The 18379-nt window shown below is 39.0% G+C and overlaps 1 protein-coding gene across 1 annotated transcript in view; it reads left to right on the top strand.

Annotated features, from left to right (window-relative positions):
• Positions 1-18379, top strand: part of LOC124594696 (dynein axonemal heavy chain 3) — a 1186267-nt gene that overhangs the window by 693268 nt on the left and 474620 nt on the right. Inside the window, exons 40-41 of the mRNA XM_047133063.1 lie at positions 1278-1418; positions 18019-18181. Coding sequence (XP_046989019.1) covers positions 1278-1418; positions 18019-18181 — 304 coding nt within the window. The remainder of the gene's footprint in view (positions 1-1277; positions 1419-18018; positions 18182-18379) is intronic.

Here is an 18379-nt window from a genome sequence, read left to right as displayed (position 1 = left end):
TGTAAAATGTTAAGCAAAGTAACTATATATGGCTATTTGGCTGAAATTTTATTAAATAAAAGAAACAGTTTCTTATGTACTGTGTTTGACATCAGTGGAGCATTGATGGGTAACGTGCTCCGAGGCCAGCGGGCTCACTTGAGTTGTTGGACATATGTGAGATGTACTTGGAAGACATATCTCAACTAGGTCAGCACTTCCCACAGATTTTTCACATCTGGAAAATTTACCTGTGGAAGAATGCCAAATTGTTCCTCAGTATCTCATCATTGGTCGTAAGGAATCCGTGCCACATTGTTGTAGGTGGTGTTGACCATTTTGTTTGGCTATGCACATCATTAAGAAATAATTATATATAAAAACAAAGATGAGGTGACTTACCGAACAAAAGCGCTGGCAGGTCGATAGACACACAAACAAACACAAACATACACACAAAATTCAAGCTTTCGCAACAAACTGTTGCCTCATCAGGAAAGAGGGAAGGAGAGGGGAAGACGAAAGGAAGTGGGTTTTAAGGGAGAGGGTAAGGAGTCATTCCAATCCCGGGAGCGGAAAGACTTATCTTAGGGGGAAAAAAGGACAGGTATACACTTGCACACACGCACATATCCATCCACACATACAGACACACACTTTAAATATGTCTGCTTGTGTCTGTATGTGTGGATGGATATGTGCGTGTGTGCGAGTGTATACCTGTCCTTTTTTCCCCCTAAGGTAAGTCTTTCCGCTCCCGGGATTGGAATGACTCCTTACCCTCTCCCTTAAAACCCACTTCCTTTCGTCTTCCCCTCTCCTTCCCTCTTTCCTGATGAGGCAACAGTTTGTTGCGAAAGCTTGAATTTTGTGTGTATGTTTGTGTTTGTTTGTGTGTCTATCGACCTGCCAGCGCTTTTGTTTGGTAAGTCACCTCATCTTTGTTTTTATATATAGTTTTTCCCACGTGGAATGTTTCCTTCCATTATATTGATATCATTAAGAAATAACAGTTATATGGCTGCATCACCATAATCATTTCTTGTGATTTACAGAAATGGTCCTTTATGTCTAGGGTAATATAGAAAATCATTGTAGTTATACTCTTATTATTATTATTATTATTATTATTATTATTATATTAATATTATACTGTACCTGGATAACTGCTACTGATAATTACAAACATTACTCTGTTTAAGTGTACCCAAGTGTCCTCACTAGGGTATGTTCGGTTGTGTCTGCAGTTCCAGACAGTGCTGTAAGCTACAGTCATTACTTATGTTGTTTTTTTCCAGGTTTACTGCTTGGCCAGAGGATGCACTAGAAAAAGTTGCTAAGATGTTCCTCAAACAAATGAATCTTGGAAAAGAGATACAGTCAGCTTGTGTTATTATGTGTAAACATTTCCATACCAGTGTTACTGACACGTCTGTGAGGTATCAGTAATACTTGCAATGTTAATAGCATGCTTGTGGACTAAGTTTTATATTTCATGTCTTATGTTATTACTGTTGTGTCATTATAGTTATGTTTCTGTTTGCTGTTTCTCTGGATCTGAATACCTGAACCAGACAGTAAGTTGGCAAATATCCCACCATTATGTAATTAAACCAAGACAAACTGATTCCCCCTATTTGAAAGTTACAATTTAGAAGAATGGCTAGAGATACCTTTAACAGTGCTCCCTCGAATGGAATAACAAAGCAGTTACATGATCTTATAACACATCAGGATGAATAACTCTAAATATTCTAGTACTGAGGTTATAATCTGATTACCACACAAAATGTCATTTTGACAACATGCGGTGTAAAATTATAAACAACTCTAGAAACCAAGTTGGTGCAACTTTACCAGCCACTGTTGTGAAGATAATAAGAACCAGATGACATGGAAATTATTTGGTCGTAGATTTTATTTTATCTTCTGGCAATGAATAAAGTGAGATACTCTGGAGAAACTTTTAGCCCTTGGCTATTTATCTCAAACTAAAAATAAAATTAATCCAGTCTTCTTGTACATGGCAGTCTTAACCAAACCAAAGCACTGGAAATAAAATTACTTTATGACAGTACCTGTTGTTGTTTGGTGGTCTTGAGTCCAGAGACTGGTTTGATGCCGCTCTCCATGCTACTCTATCCTGTGCAAGCTTCTTCATCTCCCAGTACCTACTGCAACCTACATCCTTCTGAATCTGCTTAGTGTATTTCTCTCTTGGTCTCCCTCTACAATTTTTACCCTCCACGCTGCCCTCCAATACTGAACTGGTTATCCCTTGATACTTCAAAACATGTCCTACCAACCGATCCTTTCTTCTAGTCAAGTTGTGTCACAAATTTCTCTTCTCCCCCAATTCTATTCAATACCTCCTCATTAGTTATACTATCTACCCATCTAATCTTAAGCATTCTTTTGTAGAGTTTCTATTAGATCATTAAGCTTTCCCCTTACTGAAAGAGGAAAATCAATAAGAGCAGTTATACAGATCATTAAACCATGGAAAGTTTTCCCCTTACTGAAAGAGGAAAATCAATAAGAACAGTTCATACAGACCACAATGACACGTGGGAGTTAAACAAGGTCTTACAAGGATAACATGGCAAGTGCCATAACCCAGTTTCCCAGAAACTTCACTCAGTGGAATAGGAGCCAAAATATGCTGACACGTTTCTCAGCTTATCCGTAGAGAATTAACTGTTTCTCAGAAGTTTTTTGACATAATTCAGATGCCTTTTAGTGTGTGGTAAGTTCAACGCATCTGGTGACATGGTGACTAGGTTAGTGGCCTCTCACTCGTGTGTTCCGAGATCAAAACCCAGTTATTGTTTTTCATTTTATTTTATTTTGTTCATTTATCTAACCACATTAGTACACGAAGGTTTCTTATCATGTTAGTGGGTACAAAGGGTGTTAGATTAATTGTAAAATTACAACTGGGCCTTTCACAATAAGTGTCATACATTTATTATATAATACGTGTTTTTTTTTTTTTTTTTTTTTTTTTCCAGGGGTTACATTCTTTTTAAATTCTCATATTCCTAAATTTCATTCTTACATCAGCTCTTAATTGTTACATTTAATGTAATGTTTATTCTTCAGGAAGATTTGGTGCATACCTACGGATGATACCAGTCATAGAAACATTTTAAACATAGAAATTCTGAACACTATAAGTATGGTGCGAAGGCAAGTTTGTGCAGCAACATTTCTTCGTATGAAGCTCACTCTGGAAAGAAACGTCCTTAACATTGCTGAAGATTTAACTCATTGGCAAATGGATCACATTTCAGAAAATTGACACTTGCAACTGATTATGAATCAAGATGTACACTACTGGCCATTAAAATTGCTACACCAAGAAGCATCCCGCCATCCCCCTGGGCTGAACCTATGTTAAACAACCTCACTCCCATTTACTCTTCAGTCTTCTCCTCTTTCCCTTTCCTCTTTAGCCATTCACGCATCTTTTCATCCTACATAGTTGTGTTTATCTTTATACTATATACCTCTTTACTTCTGTATGCATCGTCTTTGGTTTGAAGCTGGTACAGTACTTACAGTAGAATATCTTTGGCTTCCCTCTGACAACCATGCCTCCATCCTTGTTACCCTCCCTATTTTCCTTTCCCTGTTGCTTCATAACCTGGGTTGTGAGTAACTGTATCTCCTTTCCCTTCTTCCCTTTCTTTCCCCTCTCTCCTCCCCGATGAAGGAACATTTGTTCCGAAAGCTAGGAACGTAAATTTTCGGTTCTGTTTTATGTGTATCTATCGGCTGTACTGAGCTGAGGTAAGTACTGGCCAGCCCCTCTATCTCTTTGTTAGTACTTGTTTCACACCAAGAAGAAATGCAGATGATAAACAGGTATTCCTTGGACAAATATATTATACTAGAACTTACATGTGATTACATTTTCACGCAATTTGGGTGCATAGATCCTGAGAAATCAGTACCCAGAACAACCACCTCTGGCCGTAATAACGGCCTTGATACGCCTGGGCATTGAGTCAAACAGAGCTTTGATGGCGTGTACAGATACAGCTGCCCATGCAGCTTCAACACGATACCACAGTGCATCAGGAGTAGTGGCTGGCGCATTGTGACGAGCCAGTTGCTCAGCCACCATTGACCAGACGTTTTCAATTGGTGAGAGGTCTGGAGAATGTGCTGGCCAGGGCAGCAGTCGAACATTTTCTGTATCCAGAAAGGCCTGTACAGGACCTGCAACATGTGTTCGTGCATTATCCTGCTGAAATGTAGGGTTTCGCAGGAATCTAATGATGGGTAGAGACACGGGTCGTAACACATCTGATATATAACGTCCACTGTTCAAAGCGCCATCAATGCGAACAAGAGGTGACCGAGATGTGTAACCAGTGGCACCCCATACCATCACGCCGGGTGATACGACAGTATGGCGATGACAAATACATGCTTCCAATGTGCGTTCACCGCGATGTCGCCAAACATGGATGCGACCATCATGATGCTGTAAACAGAACTTGGGTTCGTCCGAAAAAATGACGTTTTGCCATTCGTGCACCCAGGTTTGTCGTTGAGTACACCATCGCAGGCGCTCCTGTCAGTGATGCAGCGTCAAGGGTAACCGCAGCTGTGGTCTCCGAGATGATAGTCCGTGCTGCTGCAAACGTCATCGAACTGTTCATGCAGATGGTTGTTGTCTTGCAAACGTCCCCATGTGTTGACTCAGGGGTCGAGACGTGTCTGCACAATCCATTACAGCCATGCGAATAAGATGCTTGTCATCTCGACTGCTAGTGATACGAAACCGTTGGCATCCAGCACGGTGTTCCGTATTACCCTCCTGAACCCACCGATTCCATATTCTGCCAACAGTCATTGGATCTCAACCAATGCCAGCAGCAATATCGCGATACGATAAACCGCAATCGCGATAGGCTACAATCCGACCTTTATCACAGTCAGAAACGTGATGGTACGCATTTCTCCTCCTTACAACAATGTTTCATCAGGCATTGCCGGTCAACTGATGTTTGTGTATGAGAAATCGATTGGAAACTTTCATCACCTGAGCATGTTGTAGGTGTTGCCACCGGTGCCAACCTTGTGTGAGTGCTGTGAAAAGCCAATCATTTGCATATCACAACATCTTCTTCCTGTTGGTTAAGTTTTGCGTCTGTAGCACATCATCTTCGTGGTGTAGCAATTTTAATGGCCAGTAGTGTACTACAGGAATTTCATCAAACACAATTGCAAATAATGTTTCCATTCATTTATTGTTTATTCTTTTTTGAATAATTCATTCAGCAGACATGCAAATAGTAGACAAATAAGGACAATGCCATTTAAATTACATTGGAAAACATTTGTGTAGTAATCTTCTGTGGACATGGATACATAAATGAAAAATAAAAATAAAAATTATAATTATAATCGGGTTTCAAACATGGGGCACAAAAGTTTGAAGCCATGATGCTAGCCGTCATGCTGTCACTTCAGTTGGACTGTTTACTCACTAAAAGTCACATAAAGTACTTTGAAAACTTTGAGCCCTATTTTCTCAAAAACAGTCAAATATCTACAGATAAGCTTATTTTCATCCCTCTTCCACTGAGAAAAGTTTCTGAGAAATTGGGCTATGGTAGTTGCTGTGTTCTCCTCATTAGAGCTCAGTGACGTACTGTCATCTCATTCCTTTATACATTGTGTTCCGTAGATCCCATAAACCATAACAACCTTCAGGGATGTGAAATGAGTCAAGATGTACATAAATATGAGAAAAAACACCATAGAAACTTAATTTGTATATTGTATCTGTCATATTCTGCTGAGGCATTTAGTTGTCCCATTTTGATTTGGTGTGTATGTCATTGTTTTTTTTATTCCAAATTCCTTCTGATTTACAGAACTGTGACTTTGCATGAACAGAATTCTAGACTATTGTCCATATGAATTCTCTTCAAGGGTACTCTGATGTTGTTTTTCCTTGAATTTTTTCCATTTCTTGAATTCTGGAAGCAATCAATCCTTATTTCTTAAGAAATGCATGAATATGTACATGCTATCATTGTCTATGATACTCATTAAATGTCAAAACTTGAAACATCAGTAGGTCCCATGAGATTACTATGAACAAGTTCTAAGGCCGTTCTTCATTCCTTCAAATCTTGTGATACAGTTTTCATCAATGGTCTTCATGTCAATTTACCTACCAAACAACAAACACACAGGTTTATTTCACATTTTCAGAATATGTCTTGGAACTGATTCCTTTCTTATCATGTCATTTATCTAATGTCTATTGACATATATTTTTCAACAGTTCTGTAGGGCTGGTGATTTTATGTCACTTCATTATTTCTCAATATGTTTATTGACCTGTCAGCTGCACATGGCTTCATATTTATGTAATATAAATGACCATTCTGCTGAGTTTTAATGTCACCAGTTGCTTCGCTTGTCACAGCACATTTTTCTGTACGTGCATACTTTATATATGTGTACCTTTGAATTTATGTAAAGTATTCCCAGACATGTTGTGTTTGCATTCAAAGATGTCATTTCCTCTGACTAAGCATGTCACTTAGTTTTACCATTTTATGTATCGGTTATTATACTTGTACTTATGTATTTAGGTATTTCATACTTTTAATTTATGTTCTTGGAATTATTTGGCGATTAAGTTTTTCTTTAATACATACTTCAATTTTGTCCTTTCTGTGTACACATTTTACAAACCACATGATACTGACTCTACATTCTAGTTTCTTTGAGCTGTCAGACTCACACTCTTCATACGTCTGTATCTTTGTTGCTTTGCCACCATCATGACCCGTGCGCCACATCTGCTGCCTACTTGAGATATTGACTTTAACGTTTATAGTGGATGTTATTTTTACTATCGTATCAACTGTTTGCTGTTATTTTATCAACTTTTGCACTTATGCTCACATGGAGTATGGAACGGTGGATAGATTTATACCACCACATGTATTTTGTTTTACACTGCTGGAAACTACACTCCTGGAAATTGAAATAAGAACACCGTGAATTCATTGTCCCAAGAAGGGGAAACTTTATTGACACATTCCTGGGGTCAGATACATCACATGATCACACTGACAGAACCACAGGCACATAGACACAGGCAACAGAGCATGCACAATGTCGGCACTAGTACAGTGTATATCCACCTTTCGCAGCAATGCAGGCTGCTATTCTCCCATGGAGACGATTGTAGAGATGCTGGATGTAGTCCTGTGGAACGGCTTGCCATGCCATTTCCACCTGGCGCCTCAGTTGGACCAGCGTTCGTGCTGGACGTGCAGACCGCGTGAGACGACGCTTCATCCAGTCCCAAACATGCTCAATGGGGGACAGATCCGGAGATCTTGCTGGCCAGGGTAGTTGACTTACACCTTCTAGAGCACGTTGGGTGGCACGGGATACATGCGGATGTGCATTGTCCTGTTGGAACAGCAAGTTCCCTTGCCGGTCTAGGAATGGTAGAACGATGGGTTCGATGACGGTTTGGATGTACCGTGCACTATTCAGTGTCCCCTCGACGATCACCAGTGGTGTACGGCCAGTGTAGGAGATCGCTCCCCACACCATGATGCCGGGTGTTGGCCCTGTGTGCCTCGTTCGTATGCAGTTCTGATTGTGGCGCTCACCTGCACGGCGCCAAACACGCATACGACCATCATTGGCACCAAGGCAGAAGCGACTCTCATCGCTGAAGACGACATGTCTCCATTCGTCCCTCCATTCACGCCTGTCGCGACACCACTGGAGGCGGGCTGCACGATGTTGGGGTGTGAGCGGAAGACGGCCTAACGGTGTGCGGGACCGTAGCCCAGCTTCATGGAGACGGTTGCGAATGGTCCTCGCCGATACCCCAGGATCAACAGTGTCCCTAATTTGCTGGGAAGTGGCGGTGCGGTCCCCTACGGCACTGCGTAGGATCCTACGGTCTTGGCGTGCATCCGTGCGTCGCTGCGGTCCGGTCCCAGGTCGACGGGCACGTGCACCTTCCGCCGACCACTGGCGACAACATCGATGTACTGTGGAGACCTCATGCCCCACGTGTTGAGCAATTCGGCGGTACGTCCACCTGGCCTCCCGCATGCCCACTATACGCCCTCGCTCAAAGTCCGTCAACTGCACATACGGTTCACGTCCACGCTGTCGCGGCATGCTACCAGTGTTAAAGACTGCAATGGAGCTCCGTATGCCACGGCAAACTGGCTGACACTGACGGCGGCGGTGCACAAATGCTGCACAGCTAGCGCCATTCGACGGCCAACACCGTGGTTCCTGGTGTGTCCGCTGTGCCGTGCGTGTGATCATTGCTTGTACAGCTCTCTCGCAGTGTCCGGAGCAAGTATGGTGGGTCTGACACACCGGTGTCAATGTGTTCCTTTTTCCATTTCCAGGAGTGTATGTTCCCACATGTCAGAATTTAATTTTGTTGAGTGGGTTGCAATATCCAACATAAGTAACTTTAAATTTTTTTTAAATGCTTTGTTAATTTTGTGTCCATAGCATATTTATTTGGTGACTGATTGGCATCTGAATGCTTGAGAAGTGTCAAAATTGCAGTTGGAATAAACAATATTTTAAGAGCTGACAGTGGAGTGAAAAAACCCAGGAGTTTCACTATGGCTGTGGACCAAGCTCTGGATGTTATGTGGGTAGTGTAAGCAGCCAAGGGTGGGGAGGGCATGATGAGAGGAAGTGGTGAAGGTCCTGCTTTGTGGCTGGACAATGAGCATGTGTGGGATGGTACATGACTGGAGAGACAAGGCATGTGAAATGTGGTTTTGCACTCTGTGGTGGAGATAATTTTGCTATATGAAAGCCTCAATGAGATTAGTGGCATACTTGGAGAAGAGCTGTTCATCACTGCAGATGGGATGATTATATGAGGGGAGAGGTACTGATGGCATCATCTGTTCTGTGGAGGTCGACATTGAGGACAGTGGCTCATTAGACTGAGGAGGACCACATGATGCAAAGAGAGGATGAGGTGTTGAGGTTCTGGAGGAATGTTGCTTGGGTGTCCTCAACCTCACCCCATTTTTTATGCTTTTAGTCCACATCATGAAACTGTCATCAGTGAATCTGATCCAAGTGAGGATTTTAGATTCTGGAATTCCTTTGGATTGCCCATGAAAAGGTTGCATAGGATATTGTCATGCAGGTGCCCATCGCTGTACCACAGATTTGTTTATAGGTGATACTATCAAACAATCTTCAATGAATGATAAAGGACAGATCAGACCCTCTCATCATGAGTTGTGAATGTGAATTAATCTTCTCCAGCTCATTTCTCTATCCTCCTCAAGGAAGGAGCTGTTACCACAGTACTGAAAGTGAGGACAGTCTATGTACTTCTATAACTGTCTCTAAGCAGTACTGAAATTTCACCTCCTGGAGGTAAGAAGTGACCTCCAGCTCTTTTCAGTTGTCAGGTTTTTCTGCACTTCTGTAATGCTCTGCCATGGTTCATATAAACCTTTAACATTCTTGCTGCCGTACTTTGTATACATTCAGTATATTATTTTAGTCTTAATGTGGTACAGATCCCACATGCACATGCAGTATTTTAAAATGGGATGTACAAATGATTTTCTAGCAGTTTTCCATTGTAAGCTGACTGCATTTTCTCATTATCCTGCCAATGATTTGAAGTGTTTTATCTGCCTTATCTGTGACTCAGCCTACATCTTCATTCCATTTTATATTCCTACTACTTACCGCAACCACCCCACGAGTGCGTTGACTGAACTTATGTTGTAGTCATTTTGTAGTAATACCCAGATAGGAGTACCCTAGACAATTTCAGAGAAAACAGTAATTTGGCAAAAAGATTTGTGTGGATACAGAAAGCCAAACACCATCGAAAAGTGCAAAAGAGAGGAAAAGAAAGCACGGAGCCAAAAGAATTGCCAGTAGTAGGTAAATGAAACCTGAATCAAAAACTGAGAGAACAACATAGAACAAGCTTGTTGCTGAAGGTACAGCAGTAACATCTGCAACCAGAATGCTTCAGATACATAAACATAACTGACTTAGGAACATGTGCTCACTTTTCTCTTAATCCATGCCTCAAGAGGGTCTTTGCAACTTTCGTGGGGTTCTTGTTACCCATGGTGCACCTGTGAAACCAAATGACTCTGTATGGCCAATGCCAGCACATTTATCTCAGTATCATTGTTTCACTTTAGCGATGATACTAAATGTGGAATACTGCTTTTCTTAAGTTATAGTGACGTGCACAATTGTACGTGTCTGAACATTTAAATGAAACTGCCAATCTTTGCATAACTTTGAAGCCTTTTTGAGATCTGGTTGGATATTTGATCACAGACAAGACTTCATTATAAATAATTGCTACACTGTTATGGCAGCTAGATAGGTAATACTCCCACACACGCATCCCAAGTGATACGTAGAGGAGCCCTCACTGGCTCGACAGTGGATCTGAGGGAAATGAAGTAGTGCTCACAGACTGAACACTCTCTGAAACTCGGGAATTTGCAATTCTGGTTGTAAGAATGAAATGAAGAGATTTCATTTCACCATTTTGGAGTTCAAGGAACTTCTGAATGCATGATGGAAACATCTCAGAGAAGAACTATTTCAAGAGGTGTACTGAAAAGTAAACATCGTAATAAGTATATTCAAGTGGACAGTAGGCCATCACTTACATTCCTCCAAGCCGTGCTTGATCAATGTTAAATTCTATTTAGTAATTCTTTGTGTGGGTAGAGCCCTTTTTCCTTACTGCTGTTTAAGTATGCTAACTTACAGGCTCTTGGATGAGAGATTTTTGATATAACAAATTGCCCTGTGTACAGTAGTTGCCTCTCGCAATTCAACTTACCATACTTTGTCGATTTTATATGGGTCATAAGTAGTAGTTGTTGTGCCACATGGAACTCTACAGTGCATCCTAATTTCTTATCAAACAACTGTTTTCTGTACTCTGCCTTTCCTTCAATGCTAAATGCCCGCACATTTTCTCCACTTCCAATATTTCCTTCCTAGGGACCTTGGATAAAGGTTTTTCCAATTGTCTACTTGTCTTCTGAAGCCAGTTGAGCTGGAATGGAGTAACATATTTGATCCACCTTGTGTGTTTGTGAGGGGAGTAATTCCGGATAAATCTGTTAAATTCCTTAAATAATCTCTCTATGGGACGTGCTTCTGGGTGAAACTTGGATACAAGACTGAATGGCTGATTTTTGAAAGGTTCCTAAGTCACTTTTTCATAGTTTTGAGAAAAACAAAGAAAACTTAGTTTCTCCTTTGTGGTGTTAAATGCTGCACTGGTAAAATTTCATATTGGAATATACACATATATCTACAATTAGATACATTTTTGATGCATTATGCCTAATAGGAAACCAGAAAAAAATATTTAACCTTGCTGACTTAGGTCCCTCTTTTAACACATTATAAAATGTAAAGCATAGTTTTACTTGAAAGTAATCCAGGTTTTTATTAAATAAAGAGTAATATCTGTTAGCTCATATTACACACACAGTTCTTTAATAGCGAAAGAATATTATTACATTACATTGACATGTTTTTCAAACATTATTTGTTATCATTGAGAAAGTTGATCATAAAAGCTTTTGTGTTTTTCTGCAATATACAGCATTTTTTTCTGTTTTCAAGTCTTCAGTTTTTTTAGGTATTTTTCCTTCTGGATAAGCTTCTTGACAAAGTAAAGATACTTCATTAGTTTTTTTTAGGGTAAAGGTATTCAGTATTTAAAAACCAGTTGCACTTATGTACTCACTTCTTTTTACGAAACCCTTGCATCCATATGAGTACTCAATATAACGATATTTGGAAATATGAAACTGCACCCTTTCATTTCTTGGGAGGTGTCTGGTTTCAAGAGAGACTGTTGACTACTTATCATAAGTAGGATGCCAAGTGGAACACCCAGTGATCACTTGTCTTTCGACCTGGCTAAAAAAAAAAAAAAAAAACCTGTATATGAGAAGCTCTTGGCAATGTATGATTCTTGTTTTGCCTGGACAATTATCTGAAAATAGGTATAGCTCGGTAACTGTCTCTGGCACATGATGTTTAATGTAGTCCAACAGGAATGGATCACACAAATGAGAACAAGATGTTCATTAAGGGAATCATGACTGGTGATGAGATGTGGGTCTATAGTTATAGTGGTGAGACCACTGTTCAGTCTTCACAATAGGTTGGGAAAGGCTCTCCAAACCAAAGGAAGCTCGTCAGGTCAAGTCAGATGTCAAAGCCATGCTGATAGTTTTCTTTGACTTTGAAGGATTAGTTCATAATGACCTCATGCCACAAGGACAAACTGTTAATCGATCGTACGATCGGGACGTGTTGCAATGCCTGCGAGGCAATGTGATAGCAGGCTAAAATGTGGCGAGACAATTCGTGGCTCCTGCATAGTGACAATGCACCTGCACAGTCATCCCTGATGGTGCGTGATTAGTGATCAAAAACTAAATGACTGTGCTACCTCATCCTCTGAACTCTGCAGACCTGGCCCATATGGACTTTTTTTTATTTCCAAAGTTGTCTTGTAAGGACAAAGACTTGCAACAGCAGACAAGATAAAGGAAAATTTACAGATGGCACTTTGTACGATCGAGCAAGAGGCTTACCGTGACTGTTTCCGGAAGTGCAAACAGTGTTGGGAGCAGTGTATCAACTGTGGAGGAGAGTATTTCAAAAGAGACCATGCACAATAAGTAAAAGGTAAGCATAGAAAAATTTTGTGGATAAAGTCCCAGCATTTTTTGAAAAGACCTCATATCTTGTTTCAAGCATTAAAGATCTCAGCAGAGATAAAAAATTTAAAGAAATTATTTTTTCGTTTCTGTCATAACAAATTTCTACAATTTGTCCCCTTTTATCAGCAAGTTACAATGTGTACATATTTGTAAAAACAGAATTAGTAATTTTTTATTTTTCGTCTGCAAAGTTTTAAAAATGGTTTAATTTGTATCTGTGATTTACACTACTAAAGAAGTAACTTGTAATTAATTATGCATATTGTATTAGCTACCAATATAAAGTTTTGATAAAAAGGCTATTTTAGTCTCAAATGTAATAAAAATGTAACATGGAAAAAATTTGTCTTGTGAAACCTTGAATTTGAAAATCATCAATCGCTGGTCACCCTGTAAGGCAAAATGATGGCCTTGTGCCATTGCTTGCTGACCCAAGAACTCAGATTGAGAGACAAAACCTCAAATGTCAAACACAGCTGTCTAACTTTTCACACAATTTAGCAATGTTTTCCGAAAACATTGATACAGAAATTGAGCAGATCAACCTGTTGAAACAGATGCTGGTTTACAGACTTCTTTTGAGAATATTGAATTCATAACAAACATTAAAAATTCCACAATATTCCTAGGCACAACACATGGTAGCATCAATGGAGAGAATAATTTTAAGTATTTATGGGAAATAATACATCCAAACGGCCTACATAAAGAAACAAACAAAAACAGAGCCCACAAAGCAGTAGTGACTCATTAATTAATGAAGGAAATTTTCACTAAAAATCTCACTCTCAGTAAAAATGAAAATCAAACACTACAACACTGTCATAAAATAAGAGTGCCTTTATGCAGTGAAATGTTGAGTCCTCATCAAAAAGGAAGAAACTGAAGAGCTGGGGGGAGGGGGGGGGGGGGGGGAACTAAAGGAAGGTATTATGTGATATACTCAGCCCAAGAAAAGTTAGAAGTATGTGGAAGAAAAATAATGATGAAATCTGCACTCAAACTGGAAAACATCCTGATACTCTCGAGAAAAGGAGAATATCATTTTCTGTTCATTTGGTTTGAATGAATTCAGGAAGACTGACTAAAATAAATATTTGAAGTTTTGACACAAATGAGAATTAAACCAGAGCAGTACTTCTGTGTATTCCTTAGTGAAGTAACATTTGAAAACAGTTTACCATTTTTCCATTCCTTGTTCCAGTGACTATACTGTGTTGATCAAATGTTTCCAATTATTATCTTAACTGAAAACATGCTCATTCTACGCTTACAGCCCATCAGTCAGAACTCATGATTACAACGGTGTATAAAATCTTAGAATGTTGTATTGCATTTAAAAAGCCAAATTTTTATGTAACTGGGTGGTTACTTTGCTTTATCAAAACACTTCCCAGTTATTTTTCTAGGCTGAAGTTCCAAATTTTCCTGAACCATCTTTTGTGTAAGTTTTAGAGTACTATTTTACTAGGTATTAACATCCATGGAGAAGAAATAAAAACTTCGTGGTTTGCCGATGACATTGTAATTCTGTCAGAGACAGCAAAGGACTTGGAAGAGCAGTTGAACGGAATGGACAGTGTCTTGAAAGGAGGGTATAAGATGAACATCAACAAAAGCAAAACGAGGATAATGTCATTGTTATAGATGTTGTCTCTCATTATCACTGGCTCTCACCCACTTCCACTTTCTCTTTATTCCTTTCCCACTGGTGTTCTCTCCTTCAGTCTTACAACAGCACTGTTCTCTCACAGTTTACTATGTTCCACTGTCACTGTGTCCCTCTCTCTCACACTGCTTTTACCTCCTTTACTCTTTCAATACCACAACCACTACTATGTTCCAGTATTTGTGACTTCACCATCTCTTTCCCACTGCCACTGTTTCACATAAAAAAGTATGATTATGTTCACATGCCAGTATTTTCGTGATAATTTTTTAAGATTCTGAGAGAGGTAGAATGAGGCAGGTGAGTCTTTTAATAAAGAGGAGCATATTCACTTTTTTTGTGCTGATCGGAGCATTTTTCTGCTGGTTCCTTTTTTTCTGTGCCACAACAGGACATGTCACTCATGTGAAAAGAAATTGATGGGTCAGTAACATTTTGATAGTTCACTTGCGTGAAACTGAAATATCAATAAAGCAAAACTAATTTGACACCTTAGAATGGTTTTTATGTCCACAAAACTGCAAGTGCAATGTGGAGTTCCCAGAATTTTTCTCATGACAATGGAGACATTTCACATCATAATTCTCTATGCTACATCACTTTACAAACAACATTTTCACCTGGAACTGCATTTTATGTGCACAAGTAGGGGAACTGTGAAAAACTGTCTCTTGGATACGGATAAAGATATTAACAAAATTTTCAAGTTCCTTCAACATTGGGGACTTAGAAAATATATTGTAAAACTTATGTTCATTTGCTGTGCACAGCCATCTTGGAATCAGCGACTGGAGTTTGATCTGCTGCTGATGGTGAAAAAATGGTGAAAACGCTTTTTTTTAGTGGTTCCTGAGGAACTGTCCATGAATTTTCACAAATGAATCATTCATTCATTTAGTCACAGGTATACCTGTCAGGTTAATTAAATCATGGGGTTGTTTTTACTGAGAGTAAGTTAATCTTTACGTGCATATTTTGCATGTAGGAGTAGGATAAATTTTTACATGCATATCTTATGTGTATGAGTAGGGTAAATTTAAACTTTGTATATGTAACAAGTTTTCTGGAAAATTTTCAAGGTAGTTTGAGATCAGTATCTTATTAAGATGTCCCAAAAATTTCAGCCATTTACTGTGTATAACCATCTTGTAATCCTCGGCTGGGTTTTGTCCCGCTATTGATGCCAAAAATTAGTAAAGAAATACTTTTTTGGGAGTTTTCTGAGGAACTGCCCATGAACTAGTGGTGCCACCATAAGTGCCATCAAACCCACCGTATACTGCATCAAATGCAAAATGAACCAACCAATTTGCTCTGTTTACCTAAGTAGGAGGAAATGACTCTGTGTCAGACCCCTTAGCTGAACAATAAGTGCATCTCACTGTCATGCAGCGAACCTGGGTTCAGTTCCCCAGCCAGATTGGAGATTTTCTCCACTTGGAGACTGACTATTGTGTTGACCTCATCATCGTTCACACGCAAGTTGCATAATGTGATGTCAACTGAAAATACTTATCAACTCAGTGGCCAAACTTCACCAGGTGGGGGTCTCCTAGTCACCACTTTTGACCCGTCCTGTAGTATAGTGATTATAAGATGATACTTCCGTTGGGTATACAAATAGGACCTAGCCAAAGAACTACCTTAAACACTTGATCCTTCCTTTTTATCACAAATAGAACCCAAGCTATGAGCATGGGAAAATTCTGTTTTTATGTGCAGCGTTTTGGAACATATTAGTAAGCATGCTATTGCATACATTCCGATTCTCTCATGAACACACTTCAAACTGTTCTCACTGGTATGTAAACTTTGTAGGCAGTGGCACATCATATTTCAAACCGAGCATTCAGCATGCTCTGGTTGTTGATAAGAAGTGTGGCATTGCAAGTGTGTGGACAAATTGCTACTTTGCACTGAAATTAGTAAATAAGGGTGAATGAATATTCAGTGCTGACATATGAAACATGTTTTCAGATATGGATTCTTATTTATATTTTTATGTAATAAAGGATCTCTGCTTTTATGCAAATAACGAATTCATAGATAGGTATCAGATTTTCATCGATCTGGTATGTTTTGTCATACTCACAATCATGCAACAGGAAACAGACTTGGGGCCCCAAGAAACCATAAACAATTATGAAGATTCCTGAGGTTAGAAAGAATGCTGGAGGTAATAACCAATGTTGCAACAATTAAATGCCCTTCTTCACCTTTTCTTATGTGACTCAACAACCAATTGTTTCCAAAACAAAATATTGGAAATGATTTGTAATAGTATGACCAAGTACTTTTATTCCTGTTTACTCCCACAAGAATCACATAGAATCCTTTAGATTTCCATGAAGTGTGCAGTAAATAAAATTATTTGTGGATCTGAGATTTGGTATGTTAGAACCTTGATTAGCTGTCATTTTTAGGAATGGGAATTGGTTGGAATGCTATAAAGGTCATTTAATTTGAGGGGAATGCAACAAGTCTTTTGAAGAGCTCAAAACTATGTCATACATAAAAGTAAGTAAAATATATATACATTTGGAAGAAAGAGAAAGAAAAACAGAAAATTGTAGACACTGAACATGTATTTTAAAAAGTGTAAATTGGTTTTCATTTTTCTCCTTTAAACCTTGACTTTGCAACTGCAACATGCCACTTATTGCCCAACAATATGTGCATAGCTGTAATGGTTGGATGTTGTCCCAAATGTTTGAAAGGAGTCTCGTACACATTCTTTGCTGCAGTGTGACTGATCTTTTCTTCTTCCTGTTCTTTATCATCTGGTCCTCTTGCTCAACACTATACACTCGCAAAACAGGATGGATGATGTGATCATCTTCAAATTCTTTATTGGTTACCTTTTGCTAGCCATTCCTCTACATCAGCAGGTTGGATATCATTTGGAAGTGTTTGCAAATCAGTCATTAAATCTGCATTGTCTGATCCATTAGTTTCTAGAACTTAATGTTCCTGGTTTAGGCTATGGCAAACCTTTTTCTGTGATTTACTGTGTAAATCACATCTTTTATGTTGAAGCTTTTCTTTGCTTCAAAAGGATCGCTACTGTCTTGAGGTGTGTACTGGTGAAAGTATGGAAGTAAACTGAATGGTCCTGTTTAGACTTTGCAAGTGCATGCATGCATGGTGTGCTCAACTGTTGATGTGAAAGAGTTACTTAGATGCCTGTACTTCTACTGTAAAGCAGTCCCTAGGGGGGCAAACAGTAATAATATATTTTGAAGGCATCACTGGACTGTCAAATAAAATGTGCAATAATATAATATTTAAAATCTCACACTTAATATATTGTATGTAAACTGATCAATTTATAACACTGAAGGGGAAAGAAGACAGAAGTGAGAGCATGTTAAACATTAGGTAATTCGGTACATGCTAGCTGTTAACATGGGAAATTTGTGATATTGTCTTATTGTAACTTTTCTATGGATTTTAAATTTTGTCCTCAAGTTATTTATAACCCATGACAAAATTTTAAAAAATACACATAATTTTAGGCATTCTTGTTTGCAGTGATGTTTTACTGATTGCTTTAAGTAATAGTCAGACTTATCAACATTTTGACTATAGGTACTATGAATCACTCAGAAGACGCAATTATGTTACTCCCACCTCCTATCTTGAACTGATTTTGACATTTAAAAGCTTGTATCAAGTGAAAATGGACCAAATTACACTGCAGCGCAATCGATATGAAGTTGGTTTGGAACAGCTAGATTTTGCTGCTGGACAGGTATGTTATCAATTATATAAGTTTGAATTTTTGCATTTCTTTTGTATAAACATATGTGAAATGAGAGTTACTTACCAGTCTCTGTATAATCCCAACATCAGTTGTGAGTCATAAGGTAACAAATACTTGTGTTTTGTGAAATGCGGTCTGTTACATTTTTTAACATGTAAAGCAAGCTGCACATTTTTCCACCTTCTT

The sequence above is a fragment of the Schistocerca americana genome, chromosome 2 (assembly GCF_021461395.2).
Source record: "Schistocerca americana isolate TAMUIC-IGC-003095 chromosome 2, iqSchAmer2.1, whole genome shotgun sequence".
In the NCBI taxonomy this organism is placed as follows: Eukaryota; Metazoa; Arthropoda; class Insecta; order Orthoptera; family Acrididae; genus Schistocerca; species Schistocerca americana.
This window is presented reverse-complemented; position numbering and strand designations above follow the sequence as displayed.